Raw genomic sequence first — 18,266 nt, 5'->3', positions numbered from 1 at the left:
TAAAGAACACATTTTATTAGCATTGTTAAGGCAATGCAGACATTTCTGAAGTGTACAACCCCAACCAGGCACCAAGCAAGGCATTCTGCATTTACACTTCTATACTGTACACATGTGCAGGAAAATATCATCCAATCTAACTTTGAACTAAAAAGACAAACCATCACATCCATTTTTCCTTTAGTTTATTTTTTAGAAAATTAATAGCTCTGAAAAAGCAGAGCTTCCAGAACAGCAAAAACAAGATTTAAAAGAATTGAAAATAGTGCACTGTTAACGCCCAGCACGGCATTGACGGTCATCTCTAGCGGGCAGAGAGAATTATGATCACTGAAACCAAAAACACTACAACTGTTATCTTAAGGTAAATTAAGTCATTCAACAACCGCAGGATGATCAACAATACTTGTAGATGTAGTAAATGTAGTAATGTAAAAATTTCCCTTTGAGTATTAAGAGTTTAAGCAAGAAGTACTGGATGCATAAGTAGTGCATTCCCACTGCATCTGTCACCTAGCTTACGCATAAGAAATCGCTGGCACAGTCAAATAGATGTGAGTATCATTCCATACATTTATATAAGCTAACATCTACTTGACTGTGCCAGTCGTTTCACATGCATAAACTATGACAGATGCCCTTTTAAGAATTTTTTTTATTTCTTTTTATTTACTTTTTTTTATTATATTCGCACTGTGTAAAAAGTTGGTTTTCCCAATTCTCATCATAAACCATTTCCCATGGAAAACCAAAAATTGAAACTCAGGTTCTGGATATAACTCAGTGCATAGTCAGTATATGCTTTTTAAATGGTAGTTCACATTAAAACAGCAGGATATCTTATGAAGCAATTTGCGTGAATTTTTTCCCCCCCCCACACAATGGAATCTCCCTAATCATAACTGTTGGCTCCCAGCAATTCTGTACTGAGCTAGTGGTAAATTTACAGAACGGAAGATGTTGCACTTAAATCGTCTGATATCCGGCATGACTTCTCTTTCTGCCGATGAGATAGGCAATCAGCACAATTAGAACCAGTCCAGCCAGCGCAGCTCCGACAATGATGGGTACCAGCATGCCATTCTGATCCTCTGCACATTCGACAGCTATAAGAGAAAACATGCAGATATATAAAGAAAGTCCAGCTCACCTCCTTAGATTGCTTCGTGCACGGACCTGCACTCAGACTCCAGTGTCCAATGAATAAGAAAGAATGGAGGATCCAGCACTAGAAGAATAACAGCTTTATTGTAAATCCTCAAGTTAAAACAGGATACATTCACTTCAAATCGCCTGATTCATCTTGACACGTTTCAAGCGCATTAGTTCGAAACGAGTCAAGATGAAATCAGACGATTTGAAGTGATTGAATGCTGTTTTAACTTGAGGATTTACAATAAAGCTGTTATTCTTCTAGTGCTGGATCATCCATTCTTTCTTATTCATTGGACACTAGGGTCGAACCGCTTTATTGTAAATCCTCAAGTTAAAACAGTATTCAATCACTTCAAATCGTCTGATTCATCTTGACTCGTTTCGAGCGCATGCGCTCGAAACGTGTCAAGATGAATCAGACGATTTGAAGTGATTGGATGCTGTTTTAACTTGAGGATTTACAATAATCACTTCAAATTGTCTGATTCATCTTGACACGTTTCGAGCACATGCGATCGAAACGAGTCAAGATGAATCAGACAATTTGAAATGATTGTATGCAGTTTTAACTTGAGTTTTTACAATAAAACTACTATTCTTCTAGTGCTGGGTCACCAATTTTTCCTTATTCATAAGAGAAAACAAACCTTACATTATACAAGTGTGGCAGCTATCACCACTATTAAGTGACAGTCCAGCTATTTTCAGCCAACACTCGCTGTCTACAGCAGACATCAGGCCGATGCTGGCCCAAATCAACCATGGCATCTAAAGAGTCATTCGACAGCTCCACTCCAGTTCCGGCACCCGTGATGCAATTAAAAGGTGCAGATTGCGGACATGGCAGCCGATGCTGTTTAAAAGCCTCTGTAGCTGCCATGTCAGATCAGACAGTACACTGCAATTCAATAGCCACCAAACTTGAATTTTTTACAACCCCATAACTTTAGTTATATGTTGAAAAATGCCACAAATAAAGTACACCAGCACAGATGGGGTTTCTTTACTGTAAGAGAAGGTAGACTTTAGAACACTCTGCCAGAAAAAGTGATCATGGTTAACTCATTAAAAAGAGGTCTGGACAGGGTTCTGGAGAGTAATGACATTACAGGTTATGGATAATAGATTTATAGGGACTGAACGTTGATCCAGAAATTCATTCTGATTGCCAAATTTTGAGTCTGGAAATCATTTTTTTCCCTTTGGTCCGGGACAGCTGGCATTGCTCTCATAATGGTTTTTTGCCTTCTGGACAAACACAGAAAGGACAAAATAGGGATATAGGTTGAAATGTATGGACTTTTTAACCTTAACCCCTTAACGACGCAGGACAAAAATGTATGTCCTGGTGAGGTGGTACCTAACGCACCAGGATGTACATTTACGTCCTATACATAACCGCGAGCATTGGATGCAATGCTCAGGTCATGTGCGGCAGCCAGGGATCGCAATCGCGCTGATGTCCACTATTAACCCTCAGATGCCGTGAGCAGTACAGATCACAGCATCCGCGGCAGTACGGTCATTAAAATGGATGATCGGATCGCCCAGATCGCTGCCGCAGCGATACGATCACCAAGAAAGGCAGACTGAGGTCCCCTCACCTGCCTCCACTGCCTTCCATGGGTCTTCTGCTCTGGTCTGAGATGTTAATTATCCCATACGGTGAACAGCGTGAACGTATAAAAAAATTTTTTTCTTTTTTTAAGTCCAAAATTGCTGCTTTTTTATAACGTTTTATTCCAAATATAATTGATAAAAAAAAATATTAAAAAGTTTTATATATGCAAATGTGGTATCAAAACAAATTACAGCCCTCATACCGCCGCTTATATGGAAAAAATGTAAAAAGTTATAGGTCAGCAAAATAGAGGGATTTTAACCTCTTCAGGACATAGGGCGTATGGATACGCCCTGAATCCCGAGTCCTTAAGGACCGAGGGCGTATCCATACGCCCGTGGGAATTCCGGCCCCCACCACTAGCCGGTTGGGGACCGGAGCCGGATGCCTGCTGAAATCGTTCAGCAGGCATCCCGGCATATCGCCCAGGGGGGTCATTATGCCCCCCCATGTCGGCGATCGCCGCAGATCGCTGGACAATTCAGTCCAGCGATCTGCGGCGATTCCGGGTCAATCGGGTCTCCAGTGACCCGATGACCCGGAATTACTGGCTGTTCGGGGCCGTCTCTGACGGCCCCGAACAGCCAGAGCCTGCAGGGGTGAGGTGGCACTGGTGCCACCTCACGATCGCCCTGATTCGTCGGCCGGATTACCGGCCGACCAATCAGGGCGCCTGCTGCGGGTGTCACTCCCGCACCAGCTCCGCCCCTCTTCCGGAGGACGTGAGCGGGTGCGGGACGTGCACCCCGGGTGCTGGGGACCCCGATCCCCGGCGCCCCTGTTGGGATCGGGGCCCCAGGAGCAGCTGCGGCGGCGGGACTGACCTGCAGCGTCTGGATCGTTGGAGGTGAGTGACAGCCTCCTGCTGTTGCTTAGCAACAGCTCCCAGCATGCAAAAAGGGCATGCTGGGAGCTGTAGTTATGCAACAGCAGGAGGCAGACCACCACAACTCCCAGCATTCCCTTATGGGCATGCTGGGACTTATGGTTTTGCAACAGCTGGAGGCACATTCTTTCTATGGAAAAGTGTACCTTCAGCTGTTGTCTAACTACAACTCCCAGCTTGCACAAACAGCTAAAGTGCATGCTGGGAGTTGTAGTGGTGCATCTGCTGGTTGCATAACTACAACTCCCAGCATGCCCGTTGGCTGTCGGTGACTGCTGAGAGTTGTAGTTTTGCAACAGCTGAAGGCACACTGGTTGTGAAACTCAGAGTTTTTTTTTTACCTAACTCAGTGTTTCACGACCGGTGTGCCTCCAGCTGTTGCAAACTACAACTCTCAGCAGTCACCGTACACCATGCACCGTACATGCTGGGAGTTGTAGTTTTGCAACAGCTGGAGGCACACTGGTTGTGAAACACTGAGTTAGGTCACAAACTCAGTGATACATAACCAGTGTGCCTACAGTTGTTGCAAAACTGCAACTCTCAGCAGTCACCGACAGCCAACGGGCATGCTGGGAGTTGTAGTTATGCAACAGCTGGATGTCCCCCCCCCCAATGTGAACGTACAGGGTACACTCACATGGGCGGAGGATTACAGTAAGTATCTGGCTGCAAATTTGAGCTGCCGCAAACTTTCTGCTGCAGCTCAAATTGCCAGCGAGAAACTACTGTGAACCCCCCGCCCGTGCGACTGTACCCTAAAAACACTACACTACACTAACACAAAAAATAAAATAAAAAATAAAAAACACTACATATACACATACCCCTACACAGCCCCCCTCCCCTCCCCAATAAAAATGAAAAACGTCTGGTACGCCACTGTTTCCAGAACGGAGCCTCCAGCTGTTGCAAAACAACTCCCAGTATTGTCGGACAGCCGTTGACTGTCCAGGCATGCTGGGAGTTTTGCAACAGCTGGAGGCACCCTGTTTGGGAATCACTGGCGTAGAATACCCCTATGTCCACCCCTATGCAATCCCTAATTTAGGCCTCAAATGCGCATGGCGCTCTCACTTTGGAGCCCTGTCGTATTTCAAGGCAACAGTTTAGGGTCACATATGGGGTATCGCCGTACTCAGGAGAAATTGGGCTTCAAATTTTTAGGGGTATTTTCTGCTATTACCCTTTTTAAAAATAAAAATTTTTTGGGAAAACAAGCATTTTAGGTAAAATTTTTTTTTTTTTTTTTACATTTGCAAAAGTCGTGAAACACCTGTGGGGTATTAAGGTTCACTTTATCCCATGTTACATTCCCCGAGGGGTCTAGTTTCCAAAATGGTATGCCATGTGGTTTTTTTTTGCTGTTCTGGCACCATAAGGGCTTCCTAAAGGTAACATGCCCCCCAAAAACCATTTCAGAAAAACGTACTCTCCAAAATCCCCTTGTCGCTCCTTCCCTTCTGAGCCCTCTACTGCGCCCGCCGAACAATTTACATAGACATATGAGGTATGTGCTTACTCGAGAGAAATTGGGCTACAAATACAAGTAAAAATTTTGTCCTTTTACCCCTTGTAAAAATTCAAAAATTGGGTCTACAAGAACATGTGAGTGTAAAAAATGAAGATTGTGAATTTTCTCCTTCACTTTGCTGCTATTCGTGTGAAACACCTAAAGGGTTAAAACGCTGACTGAATGTCATTTTGAATACTTTGGGGGGTGTAGTTTTTATAATGGGGTCATTTATGGGGTATTTCTAATATGAAGACCCTTCAAATCCACTTCAAACCTGAACTGGTCCCTGAAAAATACTGAGTTTGAAAATTTTGTGAAAAATCGGAAAATTGCTGCTGACCGTTGAAGCCCTCTGGTGTCTTCCAAAAGTAAAAACACGTCAATTTTATGATGCAAACAAAGTAGACATATTGTATATGTGAACCAAAAAAAAATGTATTCGTAATATCCATTTTCCTTACAAGCAGAGAGCTTCAAAGTTAGAAAAATGCTAAATTTTCAAATTTTTCATCAAATTTACGGATTTTTCACCAAGAAAGGATGCAAATATCAACAAAAATTTACCACTATGTTAAAGTAGAATATGTCACGAAAAAACAATCTCGGAATCAGAATGATAACTAAAAGCATTCCAGAGTTATTAATGTTTAAAGTGACAGTGGTCAGATGTGCAAAAAACGCTCCGGTCCTTAAGGCCAAAATGGGCTCCGTCCTGAAGGGGTTAAATGCACTAATTTGATTAAAAAGTTAGCGATTTTTTTTAAGCAGTATAATAATAGAAAAGTATGTAATCATGTTAATCGTATTGACCCACAGAATAAAGAAAACATGTCTATTTTACCATAAAGTGTACAGCATGAAAACAAAACTTTGCAAAATTGCAGTTTTCTTATCAATTTCCCCACACATAGTATTTGTTTGGTTGCGCCATAGATGTTATGGTAAAGTGAGTGATGTCATTACAAAGGACAACTGGTTGCGCAAAAAACAAGCCCCCATACTTGTCTGTGGATGAAAATATAAAAAAAGAGTTATGATTTATAGAAGGCAAGGAGGAAAACACGGAACCTTAAAAATAAAATTGTCCGAGTCCTTAAAGGACATCTGTAGTGCATTAATTTGACATAATTCTGTGCCCGGGCTGCAAAAATAAACAAAATAAGCTTTAACTCGCCTTCCTATGTTCCCCCATTGCTCCGGTACCAGCCTCATGGTTCTCCGCTGCGGTCCTCTTGCAGCTTCCTGGGGACGGTGACATCACAGAGCCGACAGCCTATCTCCGGCCACAGCGAAGTCCCGCCTCGGCCGGTGATAGACTGAGCGCACTGTCATGTAAGGAGCTATGGCCATCCCCAGGAAGCAGCAAGAGGACCGCAGCGGAGAACCGCGAGGCCGGTACCGGAGCAACGGGGGAACGTAGGAAGGACAGTTCAAGTTTAAAGTTTATTTTGATTATTTTTACAGCCCGGGCACAGGATTATGTCAAATTAATGCACTACAGATGTACTGTACCCTTAAGTGGTTAAAAGGGTATTCCAGGAAAAAAAATGTTTTTATATATCAACTGAAAGTTAAACAGATTAGTAAATTACTTCTATTAAAAAAATTTGTCAACTTATCAGATGCTGAAGTTGAGTTGTGCTTTTCTGTCTGGCAACAGTGCTCTCTGCTGACATCTCTGCTTGTCTCGGGAACTGCACTGAGTAGATGAGGTTTGCTATGGGGATTTGCTTCTAATCTGGACAGTTCCCGAGACACGTGTCATCAGAGAGCACTAAGACAAAAGAACAACTCAACTTCAGCAGCTCATAAGTACTGAAATGACACAATCTGTAACTTTCTGGAGCTAGTTGATATATATATATATAAAAAAAAAAATATATAAAAAGTTTTTTCCTGGATAACCTCAAGGCCAAAATGACCTTGGTCTTTAAGGGGTTAAAAAAGACCAAGGCATTTTTTGCAAATGTGACCCGTGTCACTTTATGCATTAATAACTCTGGGATGCTTTTACATATCATACTTTATTCCGAGATTATTATTTTTTTTTGTGTAACTCTACTTTATGTCGCATTTAGGAAGCCCCCAATAGTGCCAGAATAGTGGGAAAGTACACCCATCAAGGAACGTAACAGGGGGTACAGTGAGCCTTAACACCCCACAGGTGGTTCACGACATTTCGTTAAACTTTGAGGTTTGAATTTTTTTTTTTAACACTAAATTGCTGTTACCCCACATTATTTTTCATTTTCACAAGGGGTAATAGGGAAAAAAAATAATCACCCCAAAATTTGTGGCCCCATTTCTCTAGTAAGGAAATACCCCATATGCGGATGCAAAATGCTCTGCTGGCGAACTACAGGGCTCAGAAGGGAAGGAGCAAAATTTGGCTTTTGGAGAGTGAATTTTGCTGAAATGGTTTTTGGGGGGCATGTCGGATTTAGGAAGCTCCTATGGTGCCAGAACAGCGGGAACCCCCAACGTGGCATATTTTAGAAACTACACCCCTCAAGGAATGTAAACAAGGTGTACAGTGAGCCTTAACTCCCCACAGGTTTTTCACGACATTACTTTAAAGCTTAAATGAAAAATGTACATATTTGTGTGTGTGTGTATATATATATATATTATATATATATATATATATATATATATATATATATATATATATATATATATATATATATATATATATATTTTTTTTTTTTTATTTTTTTTTTTTTTTTTATTTTTTTTTTTTTTTTTACACAAAATTGCTGGTGTTACCTCAAATTTTGCATTTTCAGAAAGGATTATAGGAGAAAAAAAATCCCCAAAATTTGTAACCCCATTTCTTCTGAGTAAGAAAATACCTCATATGTAGAGATAAAGTGCTCTGGGGGTTTTTGGAGAGAGAATTTTGCTGAAATCGTTTTTGGGGGCATGTCGCATTTAGGAAGCCCCTATGGTGCCAGAACAGTGGAAACCCCCCACAACTACACTCCATGTAGAATCCATTTAAGGGTGTAGAAAGTTTTTTAACCCTACAGGTGTTTGAGTTAAGTTTGTACAACAAAGCAGGGAAAATGAAATTTCAAAGTTGGATGCATATTTAGCACCATTTTTTTCCCACTTTCACAGAGGTATAAAACTACACCTTCCAAAGTAATCATCTAGGGGTATAATGAGAATTTTTAGTTTTGTTAGGGGTTTCGCAAGATGGGGAAAATATAAAACTACATCGGCCAAAGTATTCATCTAGGAGTATAATAGGAATTTTTAGTTTTGTTAGGGGTTTGCCAATTTGATTTTTTGGAAAAAATGTAATGGAAAAACTAAGAAATTACTGAATTACTCACTAATACGTAATGTAATTCCAAGGGTGCATTTAGGGTTATCCAAAGTAATTGTAAAAATAATTAAAAAGAGGACAAATTCAGATATCAAAAGACATGTGATACATTTTTAAACAGTCTTGAATGCACAGACCTGGCTTGTGGGAACATGTCTCACAGTAGTGTATGGTGTCTTTTCTAGTGCCACGTTTGTGGCACACCCGAGACTTCTGTAGCCTACTCCCCGATTCTCTACGGGAACTACCCCAAGAAAATGGTGTCCTGGTACTATTCTGCTCTCCGATCCTGTGGTGCTGCTTCCCTCCCCTTCCTGATCCCCAAACAGAAAGGCCTTGATAACATTTCCTGAAATTTCAGGAATGTCCCTGTATTTCCTGCACTTCTGTACAGCATTAATGAATTATACATGGCAATTTGGAGGAGATGCAGTGCCAATTTCTTATACCAGGCCCGTGATGGACAGTGTACGGCTGCAAGACCTGATCAGGCAGATAAACCCCTCGCATGAACTTATCATAGTCCTGGATACACACAGGTTTAGGGGCTCTGTGGTACCACGGACTTGGACAGGGGTGGATCTGTCTGGGTGTATGGTGGTTAGTACAAGGACATCACGCTTGTCCCTGTACTTGACAAGCATCATGTTATCCTTGTACACAGCCTTGCTTTCCCCCTTCAATTTTTGCCATACAAAATTTTTGGGAACATCCCTTTGGTTTTTGCCTAATGGTACCACAGGCCATAGTACCCTTGGCAAACAGGCATTGTAGTAATGGGACACTAGTACAGTGATCCATCAACATACGATGGTAATTTGTTCCAAATGAACCATTGTTACTTGAATTTATCGTATGTTGAGGGATCCATGCAATAATAAATATACAAAGTTATACGCAGCTCTGGACCGTCACCGCTGCCCTGGATCGTCACTCTCCATCGCCATCATTACGTCGCCGCCCACGCCGCTCCTATTGGATGACGGGACGGCGCGTACAACAACGTGATGACTACGAAGGAGAGCGATGAAGAGGACGGTCCGGAGTGTCGGGGACAGGTGAGTGGAACCGGCCAGAGTATTCACGTTAAACTGCTATCCGGTGGCAGCTGAAGAAGTCTGCGCTGTCGGATAGCCATTTATGTGCTGGCCCCGACATACAAAAGCATCGTATGTTGATGCTGCCTTCAACATATGATGGCCTCTGAGAGGCCATCGTATGTTGAAATGATCGTATGTTGGGGCCATCGTAAGTTGGGGGATCACTGTATAAAAAGTATCAAGGTAGACATTATACCCCTGATCTAGCAAGGGTGTACTAGATCCCATACTATTTTTCCCATTGTTTTAGTACAGGGGACACTTTGGGGCTCTATTTTTGAGTCTTTCCCCTCAGACTGTATAAATTGTGTGAGAGCGCAACAGGCTACATGCAAAAATTTAAAGTTTTACCCCATACCTGGCCCTTTTGTTAGGCAGGTATGGGGTATGAAGACTCGTCCACTGCAATTTCTTTTACAGGGGTGAACACTTCAGAAATTTTTTGGTTTCAATAGTTAACAGGGCGCTGTATTTTATATATGCGATAAAAATTGGGATCACTTTGCGGTGGGCAATTTTCATTATTGGTATAGTGTAAAAATTTGAGGAGGACATCAAACCAAGCCCTTGGCATGACAGCACGGTATAATGGAGTATGGTAAATCCTATCATTACTCCAATAAGAGCGAACTGTGGGCTTTTTAATTATGCCCATGTTTAATAAAAGGGCAAAATGTTATTTTTTTAACAAGTGGACTGGTTGGCATCCACTGGTAAGGCCTAGAATGATATGCCTGTGGATTGGCCGCAATGAATTGCTCGCCATACCTGTTGGTTTCCTCCACTATTGTGCTAAATCAGCTCTTCTGAAAAGAAGAGATAAAAAAATAATAATCAGCTTCTTTTAACTCCGTTGTGTTAATACGAATGCCTGCAGTGGCCACCAACTCAGGCAAATGGGGTATAAAGCTAGAAGCTGGAGCCCAGTCAGAGATGGCACTAGGACTTGGCTCAGTACTATGCCTAGGATGGTGGCAAGGAGGTTCCTCCTCAGAGGGAGGAGGGAGAAGGTTCCTCCTCAGAGGGAGGAGGGAGAAGAAGGTTCCTCATCAGAGGGAGGAAGAAGAAAGAAGGCAAATATAGCAACTCTTAGGCATATGCCTCCTCAGTGTTGTACGAGCGACACCTTGACATTTTTTAGAATGGATGACACTATTAACCCCTTGCTGCAAATGGATGTTCATCAATGTCCATTTGCGGCTTCTGAGGTATGACGCAAGCTCAGCAGGTGAGTGCGCATCATACCCGGTGGGTCCCGGTTGCTATAAGCAACCAGAACTCATGGCTAATGCTGGACATCGCCGATCAGGCTGATGTCAGGCATTAACCCTTTAGACACGGCGATCAAACTTGATCGCTGCATCTAAAACTAAAGTAAACATTGCTGGTTAGCTCTGTGGTGCTATTCGGGACAGCAGCGGTGAAATCGCAGCATCCCATACAGCTTGCAGGATGCAAGGAGGATCCCTACCTGCCTCCTCGCTGTCCAATCGCTGAATAACTGCTCCGTGCCTGAGATCCAGGCAGGAGCAGTCAAGCGGCAGAAACACTGATCAGTGTAATGCATGTTATAGTCCCCTATGGGGGGGGGAGAAATGAAAATAAAGATCATTTAACACCACCCCTAATAAAAATTTGAATCACCCCCCTTTTTCACGTGCGTAAATGTCCGAACTATAAAAATTGTTAAACTGCACGGTCAATGGCGTATGTGCAAAAAAATTCCAAAGTCCAAAATAGCGTATTTTTGGTCACTTTTTATATCATGAAAAAAATTAATAAAAAGCGATCAAAAAGTCTGATCAATACAAAAATTGTACCACTAAAAACCTCAGATCACGGCGCATAAAAATGAGCCCTCATACCACCCTGTACGAGGAAGAATAAAGTTACAGGGGTCAGAAGATGACAATTTTAAACGTATACATTTTCCTGCATGTAGTTATGATTTTTTCCAGAAGTACGACAATATCCAACCTATATAAGTAGGGTATCATTTTAACCGTATGGAACTACAGAATAATGATAAGGTGTAATTTTTACCGAAATATGTACTGCATAGAAACAAAAGCCCCCAAAATGGAGTTTTTCCTTCAATTTTGTCGCACAATGATTTTTTTTGGTTTCGCTGTAGATTTTTGGGTAAAATGACTGATTTCATTACAAAGTAGAATTGGTGACGCAAAAAATAAGCCATCATATGGATTTTTAGGTGCAAAATTGAAAGAGTTATGATTTTTAAAAAGGTAAGGAGGAAAAAATTAAAATGCAAAAACTGAAAAATGCTCGGTCCTCCTCTGTCTGATGTACCAACACTGGAACTATATATTTTTTGCCATTTTTATTTTTTTTTTATAATTATTTTATTTATTTTTTAACTTTTTAACAGCACCACTAGTACTATAATAAGTCACTAATAACTAATACTATTTTATTATATTTTGTATATATCTCTCTATCTATATCTATTTTTTTTTATTTTTTTTGTAACTAACGGAATAACTTAAACAAAAAGCTAAACTTTAGCGCCACTAGAAATGAAAACACAGCGGCAAACTGTCACTGTTGTCACACATCAGTGATGGACTAGGTAAAAATGTAAAAGGGTAGTATGGAGGTGTACGAGGGGGTGATGGGTTGAAAGGGTGACAGACACTTCGGGGGGGCATGTTATGGTCAATGTTATGGTCCGTGACAGACTTCGATTTCTTCACTGTAGCCTGTTCACTATCACAGTCTACAGCATCTGGTGAATGAATGGAATGAATCAGCAGCAGGATAAGGGGCACTGACACTTCTGGGCACTGACACTTCTGGGCACTGACACTTCTGGGCACTGTGCGGTCACCGTTATCAGTGAATGTGACAAGAATTTTCACTGCAGCCTGTCAGATCACACAGGCTGCAGACTTCAGACAGGGAGGACAGTAGCAGGGTAAGGGCACTGCAGGGGCACTTTATAGCTCCTTAAAAACAATTTTTTTTAGCTTTTATAAAAGCCGTTTTCACTGTACCGTATATACTCTAGTATAAGCTGAGTTTTTCAGCACGATTTTTCTCTGCTTATACTCTCGAGTGAACTCTCCGCCCTCAGTGGTCTTCAACCTGCGGACCTCCAGATGTTTTCAAAACTACAACTCCCAGCATGCCCGGACAGCCATCGGCTTTCCAGGCATGCTGGGAGTTGTAGTTTTGAAACATCTGGAGGTCCGCAGGTTGAAGACCACTGCCCGGGCCTTCGTCATCATCCAGCCCCCCCTCCCCCCCTTTAGTTTTGTACTCCCCTCCGCTCGGCGGGACGTTCGGGTGAGCTTGTCCGGGCCATCTGTGCTGCAGGACCGTCCGGTGGGGAGGGATAGTCGTTCCGGGCTGTCCATCTTCACCGGGTGGGCCTCTTCTCCGCACTTCGCGCCCGGCATAATGACGTTGCCTTGATGACGATGCACAGGGATGCAGCGATGATGACAGGGTAATGATGATGGGGGGGGGGGGTGATGACAGGCGGTGATGATGACAGGGTGATGATGATGAGGGTGTTCATGACAGGGTCTGGATGATGACAGGGGGGGGATGATGTATTTCCCACCCTAGGCTTATAGTCGAGTAAAAAAATAATTCCTCGGTTTTTGGGGTGAAATTAGGGGCCTCAACTTCTACTCTGGTCGGCTTATACTCGAGTATATATGGCATCTTCTTTCTTCTGCTACACTAACTCTGGCTCCAATCGCTACTCACACAGAAGTGAGAGCGTCGGAGCCGGCGATACTGTAACAAAGAAGCTGATACACTGTGATTGGTCCACAGGTGGTCCTGGGATGTCAAGCAGAAGTTGTCTCCCTCCGGTAACAGCGGGACTTCTGATGTTTAACCAGTGTGATTCCCGCGCAACTGAATGCCTTATTTAAATTGAATCCCTTATATAAAAACGGCATGGCACTTAATCCTTTAAGGACAGAGTTTTTTTTTATTTTTTTATTTTTTTTTTTAGTTTTTGCACTTTTCCTACTTACCTTAATAAGTAACCCTTTCAATTTTGCACCTAAAAATCCATATGATGGCTTATTTTTTGGGCCACCAATTCTACTTTGTAATGACATCAGTCATTTTACCCAAAAATCCAAAGCAAAAAAAAATATTTTTAATCATTGTGTGACAAAATTGAAGAAAAAAAATAAATAAATAAATAAATAAAAACACTATTTTGTAATTTTTGGGGGCTTCTGTTTCTACGCAATACATTTTTCAATAAAAATGACACCTTATCATTATTCTGTAGGTCCATACGATTAAAGTGATACCCTTCTTATTAAGGTTTGATTTTGTTGTACTTCTGAAGATAATCATAAACTTCATGCAGGAAAATTTATACATTTAAAATTGTCATTTCTGACCCCTACAAAACTTTATTTTTATGAGCTGAAGTTTTTATCGGTACAATTTTTGTTTTGATCGGACTTTTTGATCGCTTTTTATTCATTTTTTATGGTATAAAAAAAGTGACCAAAAATACGCTATTTTGGCATTTTTTTTGCGCATACGCCATTGGCCGTGCATTTTATCTAACGATATATTTTGGAGTTTGAACAATCCTGCACGTGGCAATACCACATGTTTATTTACACAGGTTTTTTTTAATGGGAAAATGGAGGAGATTCAGACTTTAATTAGGGGAGGGGTTAAATGATCTTTATTAACTTTTTATGCAGTGTTATAGCCTCCTCTAGGGGCTATAACACTGCACACACTGATCTTTTACACTGATCATTGTTATCCCATAGGATAATGTATTCCCTTGGTCCTTAAGGGGTTAAAGGGGTACTCCAATAGAAAAAAATTTTGAAATCAACTGGTGCCAGAAAGTTTAACAGAATTGTAAATTACTTCTATTTAAAAAAAAAATTCTTTCCAGTACTTGTCAGTTGCTGTATGCTACAGAGGAAATTCTTTTCTTTTTTAATTTTGTTTCTGTCTGAACACAGTACTCTCTTGCTGACACCTCTGTCCATTTTAGGAACTGTCCAGAGTAAGAACAAATCCCCATAGCAAACCTATCGTGCTCCGGACAGTTCCTAAAATGGATAGAGAGAAAAGAAAAAAAAAAAAAAAAAAAAAAAAAGAGGGCAGCGCCTCATGTAATCCTGCGAGCTTCAGTAAAGGGGGAGGGTCTAGTATATGGACTCTCACCTGCTGAACCTCTTGATATTTAGCATATCACCCCAGCTATTGGGGTATCAATGGAACTGCAGGCCGTAGGAGCTTGACTGGGTACCGTGGCTTTGGGTCCAGTGATGCAACAAAATAAAAGAAAAGAAAAAAAACTCCAAGGTGGCGCTGTTCCAACAAAAACATGAACTTCTGGTAATTCGCTTAAAAAACATATTTATTAATAAAATCGGTTTAGCAAGCCCATAGCAAAGCAAGACGCGTTTCGGGTCCCTGCGTACCCTTTCTCAATTGCAGATATATAAGACAACTTACTGGGGCTGTTTTATACATAAAAAAAGACCGCCAACTTAGGAGGCGTGTTTGGTCCGTTAGTCATATACATTAAAAAAGGCATAAATCAAACAACAATTATTATACATAAAGTGCATCAATGATGTATTCCTCAAATTGTTAAAACTTGGTGAAAAATTATTTATAAAAAGCTAAATATAGCAGTTTGACCCGGATATAGTCTGGATAAAATTCTTCCGGGCTCATCAGAAAAGATAAATAAATACAACACTTACCAAAATTCTTAAATTAATCAAAAAGACATTCATGTAACTCAGTAAATATAAACATTCATCTGCAATAGAAAATGTCCATGTTAAAAACTAAAATTTAACTTAATCACCGGACTGGCATGCACGAGTGACAACATACGGCCGTATAGTAAACCTTGTTAAATGAATGAATGGTAGCGTCTAGTGTAACGTTGTAGTAGCCGCAGAGCGCTACACATTTTATGAATGAAGGTCAGCTGACAGGATCGCTCCTGTCAATCTCACTTTGTGCTTCAATGGTAAGTTCATAAATTGTATCTACTATTCAAATACTAATATTACCATTGAACTTACCATTGAAGCACAAAGTGAGATTGACAGGAGCGATCCTGTCAGCTGACCTTCATTCATAAAATGTGTAGCGCTCTGCGGCTACTACAACGTTACACTAGACGCTACCATTCATTCATTTAACAAGGTTTACTATACGGCCGTATGTTGTCACTCGTGCATGCCAGTCCGGTGATTAAGTTAAATTTTAGTTTTTAACATGGACATTTTCTATTGCAGATGAATGTTTAGATTTACTGAGTTACATGAATGTCTTGATTAATTTAAGAATTTTGGTAAGTGTTGTATTTATTTATCTTTTCTGATGAGCCCGGAAGAATTTTATCCAGACTATAATCGGGTCAAACTGCTATATTTAGCTTTTTATAAATAATTTTTCACTAAGTTTTAACAATTTGAGGAATACATCATTGATGCACTTTATGTATAATAATTGTTGTTTGATTTATGCTTTTTTTAATGTATATGACTAATGGACCAACCACGCCTCCTAAGTTGGCAGTCTTTTTTTTTATGTATAAAACAGCCCCAGTAAGTTGTCTTATATATCTGCAATTGAGAAAGGGTACGCAGGGACCCGAAACGCGTCTTGCTTTGCTATGGGCTTGCTAAACCGATTTTATTAATAAATATGTTTTTTTAAGCGAATTACCAGAAGTTCATGTTTTTGTTGGAACAGCGCCACCTTGGAGTTTTTTTCTTTTCTTTTCTTTAGTTCCTAAAATGAACCGAGGTGTCAGCAGAGAGCAGTCATTCTCTCTGGAAATTCAAAAAGAAAAACAACTTCCCGTGGAGCATACAGCAACTGATACTGGAAGGATTAAGATTTTTAAATAGAAGTAATTTACAAATCTGTTTAACTTTCTGCCACCAGTTCATTTAAAAAATATATATTATAATTTTCCAGGGGAGTACCCCTTTAACTTTTTATAGTTACCCTCAAATATAACCAGGAAGTTGGTTTCAAAACTTCTAGTGACTCACAAGGTGTGAAGAGAACGCTCCGCTTAAAAAGCAACTTATAAATATAACATATCTGAAAATACATATACATATTTGCTTCTTACCTGGTCCAAATTTGTTTCCATCTATATCAAATGCCTGAATTTGGAGGTTGTAGGTGTTAATAGAAAAATCGTCTGTAATCTTCAATGTCTGCTTTGCGTTGCATTTGTAGGACTTGTGTGTTGTGGTCTGCAGATAGGAGAGGCTGCCGCTGTCTACATTAATTGTTTCTGAAACAACAGAGAACATACGGTTAAATATACACACGCATTAATAAACCAGGCTAGTTTTCTTAAAGAAACTTAAAAATGGCAAAAATTGCCAGAAATATTACCGTTTCCATCTGGGACAATTGTGCTTAGGTTGACATGACCAAGGTAAAATTTGTTTTCTGTGGTGTTCTGGAAAAAGGAGAAAGTAAAGTCGGTGAGGAAATGCAAGTTATATGGCATTTGTGAACAGATACAGAAAAGTGCCTTGCTATGTGCACATGCTGAGAAAATGACCAGCAGATAAAAATGTATAACAATAGGTAACATTTGCATCAAATCCAGAAGTCAACATACTGTAAGAAAAAAACACAAAAAGAAAAAACACAGAAGCACTCCAAATATGCATTTACCGTATATACTCGAGTATAAGCCGACCCGAATATAAGCCGAGGCCCCTAATTTCACCCCAAAATCCCAGGAAAAGTTATTGACTCGAGTATAAGCCTAGGGTGGGAAATACATCATCCCCCCTGTCATCATCCAGACTCCCGTCATTAACACCCTCATCATCATCACCTGTCATCATCCCCCCCTTCATCATTACCTGTCATCATCCCCCCCTTCATCATTACCCTGTTATCATCCCCCCTTCATCATCCCACACCACCCCCTTCATCATCACCGCTTGTCAATGTCTGATTTAACAGTGGTCTTCAACCTGCGGACCTCCAGATATTCCAAAACTACAACTCCCAGCATGCCCGGACAGCCATCGGCTGTCCGGGCATGCTGGGAGTTGTAGTTTTGAAACATCTGGAGGTCCGCAGGTTGAAGACCACTGCCCGGGCCTTAGTCGTCATCCAGCCCCCCTCCCCCTTTAGTTTTGTACTCACCTCCGCTCGGCGGGACGTTAGGGTGAGCTGGTCCGGGCCATCTGTGCTGCAGGGACCGTCCGGTGTGGAGGGATAGTCGTTCCAGGCTGTCCATCTTCACCGGGGGGGGCCTCTTCTCCACACTTCGGGCCCGGCACTGGAATAATGGCGTTGCCTTGACAACAACGCACAGGGACGTTCATGAGCAACGTCCCTGTGCGTCGTCGTCAAGGCAACGTCATGACGAAGGCTGGATGATGACGAAGGCCCGGGCAGTGGTCTTCAACCTGTGGACCTCCAGATGTTTCAAAACTACAACTCCCAGCATGCCCGGACAGTAGTTTTGAAACATCTGGAGGTCCGCAGGTTGAATACCACTGAGGGGCGGAGAGTTCACTCGAGTATAAGCCGAGGGGGGTGTTTTCAGCACGAAAAATCTTGCTGAAAAACTCTGCTTATACTCTAGTATATATGGTATTTTATGCAACCGAGTTTCTATTCTATGGAAT

At 41.3% G+C, this 18,266-nt stretch overlaps 1 protein-coding gene across 1 annotated transcript in view; it reads right to left on the bottom strand.

Annotated features, from left to right (window-relative positions):
• The window catches only part of LAMP1 (lysosomal associated membrane protein 1), a 36,338-nt gene continuing 18,072 nt past the window's right edge, over nucleotides 1-18,266 (bottom strand). Inside the window, exons 7-9 of the mRNA XM_056555812.1 lie at nucleotides 17,008-17,074; nucleotides 16,736-16,903; nucleotides 1-1,106 (exon numbers count right to left, since the gene is read on the bottom strand). Of these exons, the coding sequence (XP_056411787.1) occupies nucleotides 967-1,106; nucleotides 16,736-16,903; nucleotides 17,008-17,074 (375 nt within the window). The 3' untranslated portion in view covers nucleotides 1-966. The remainder of the gene's footprint in view (nucleotides 1,107-16,735; nucleotides 16,904-17,007; nucleotides 17,075-18,266) is intronic.

This window comes from Hyla sarda, chromosome 2, assembly GCF_029499605.1.
Source record: "Hyla sarda isolate aHylSar1 chromosome 2, aHylSar1.hap1, whole genome shotgun sequence".
In the NCBI taxonomy this organism is placed as follows: Eukaryota; Metazoa; Chordata; class Amphibia; order Anura; family Hylidae; genus Hyla; species Hyla sarda.
Note: the sequence above shows the minus strand (reverse complement) of the source record. Positions and strands in the feature narration are given on the sequence as shown.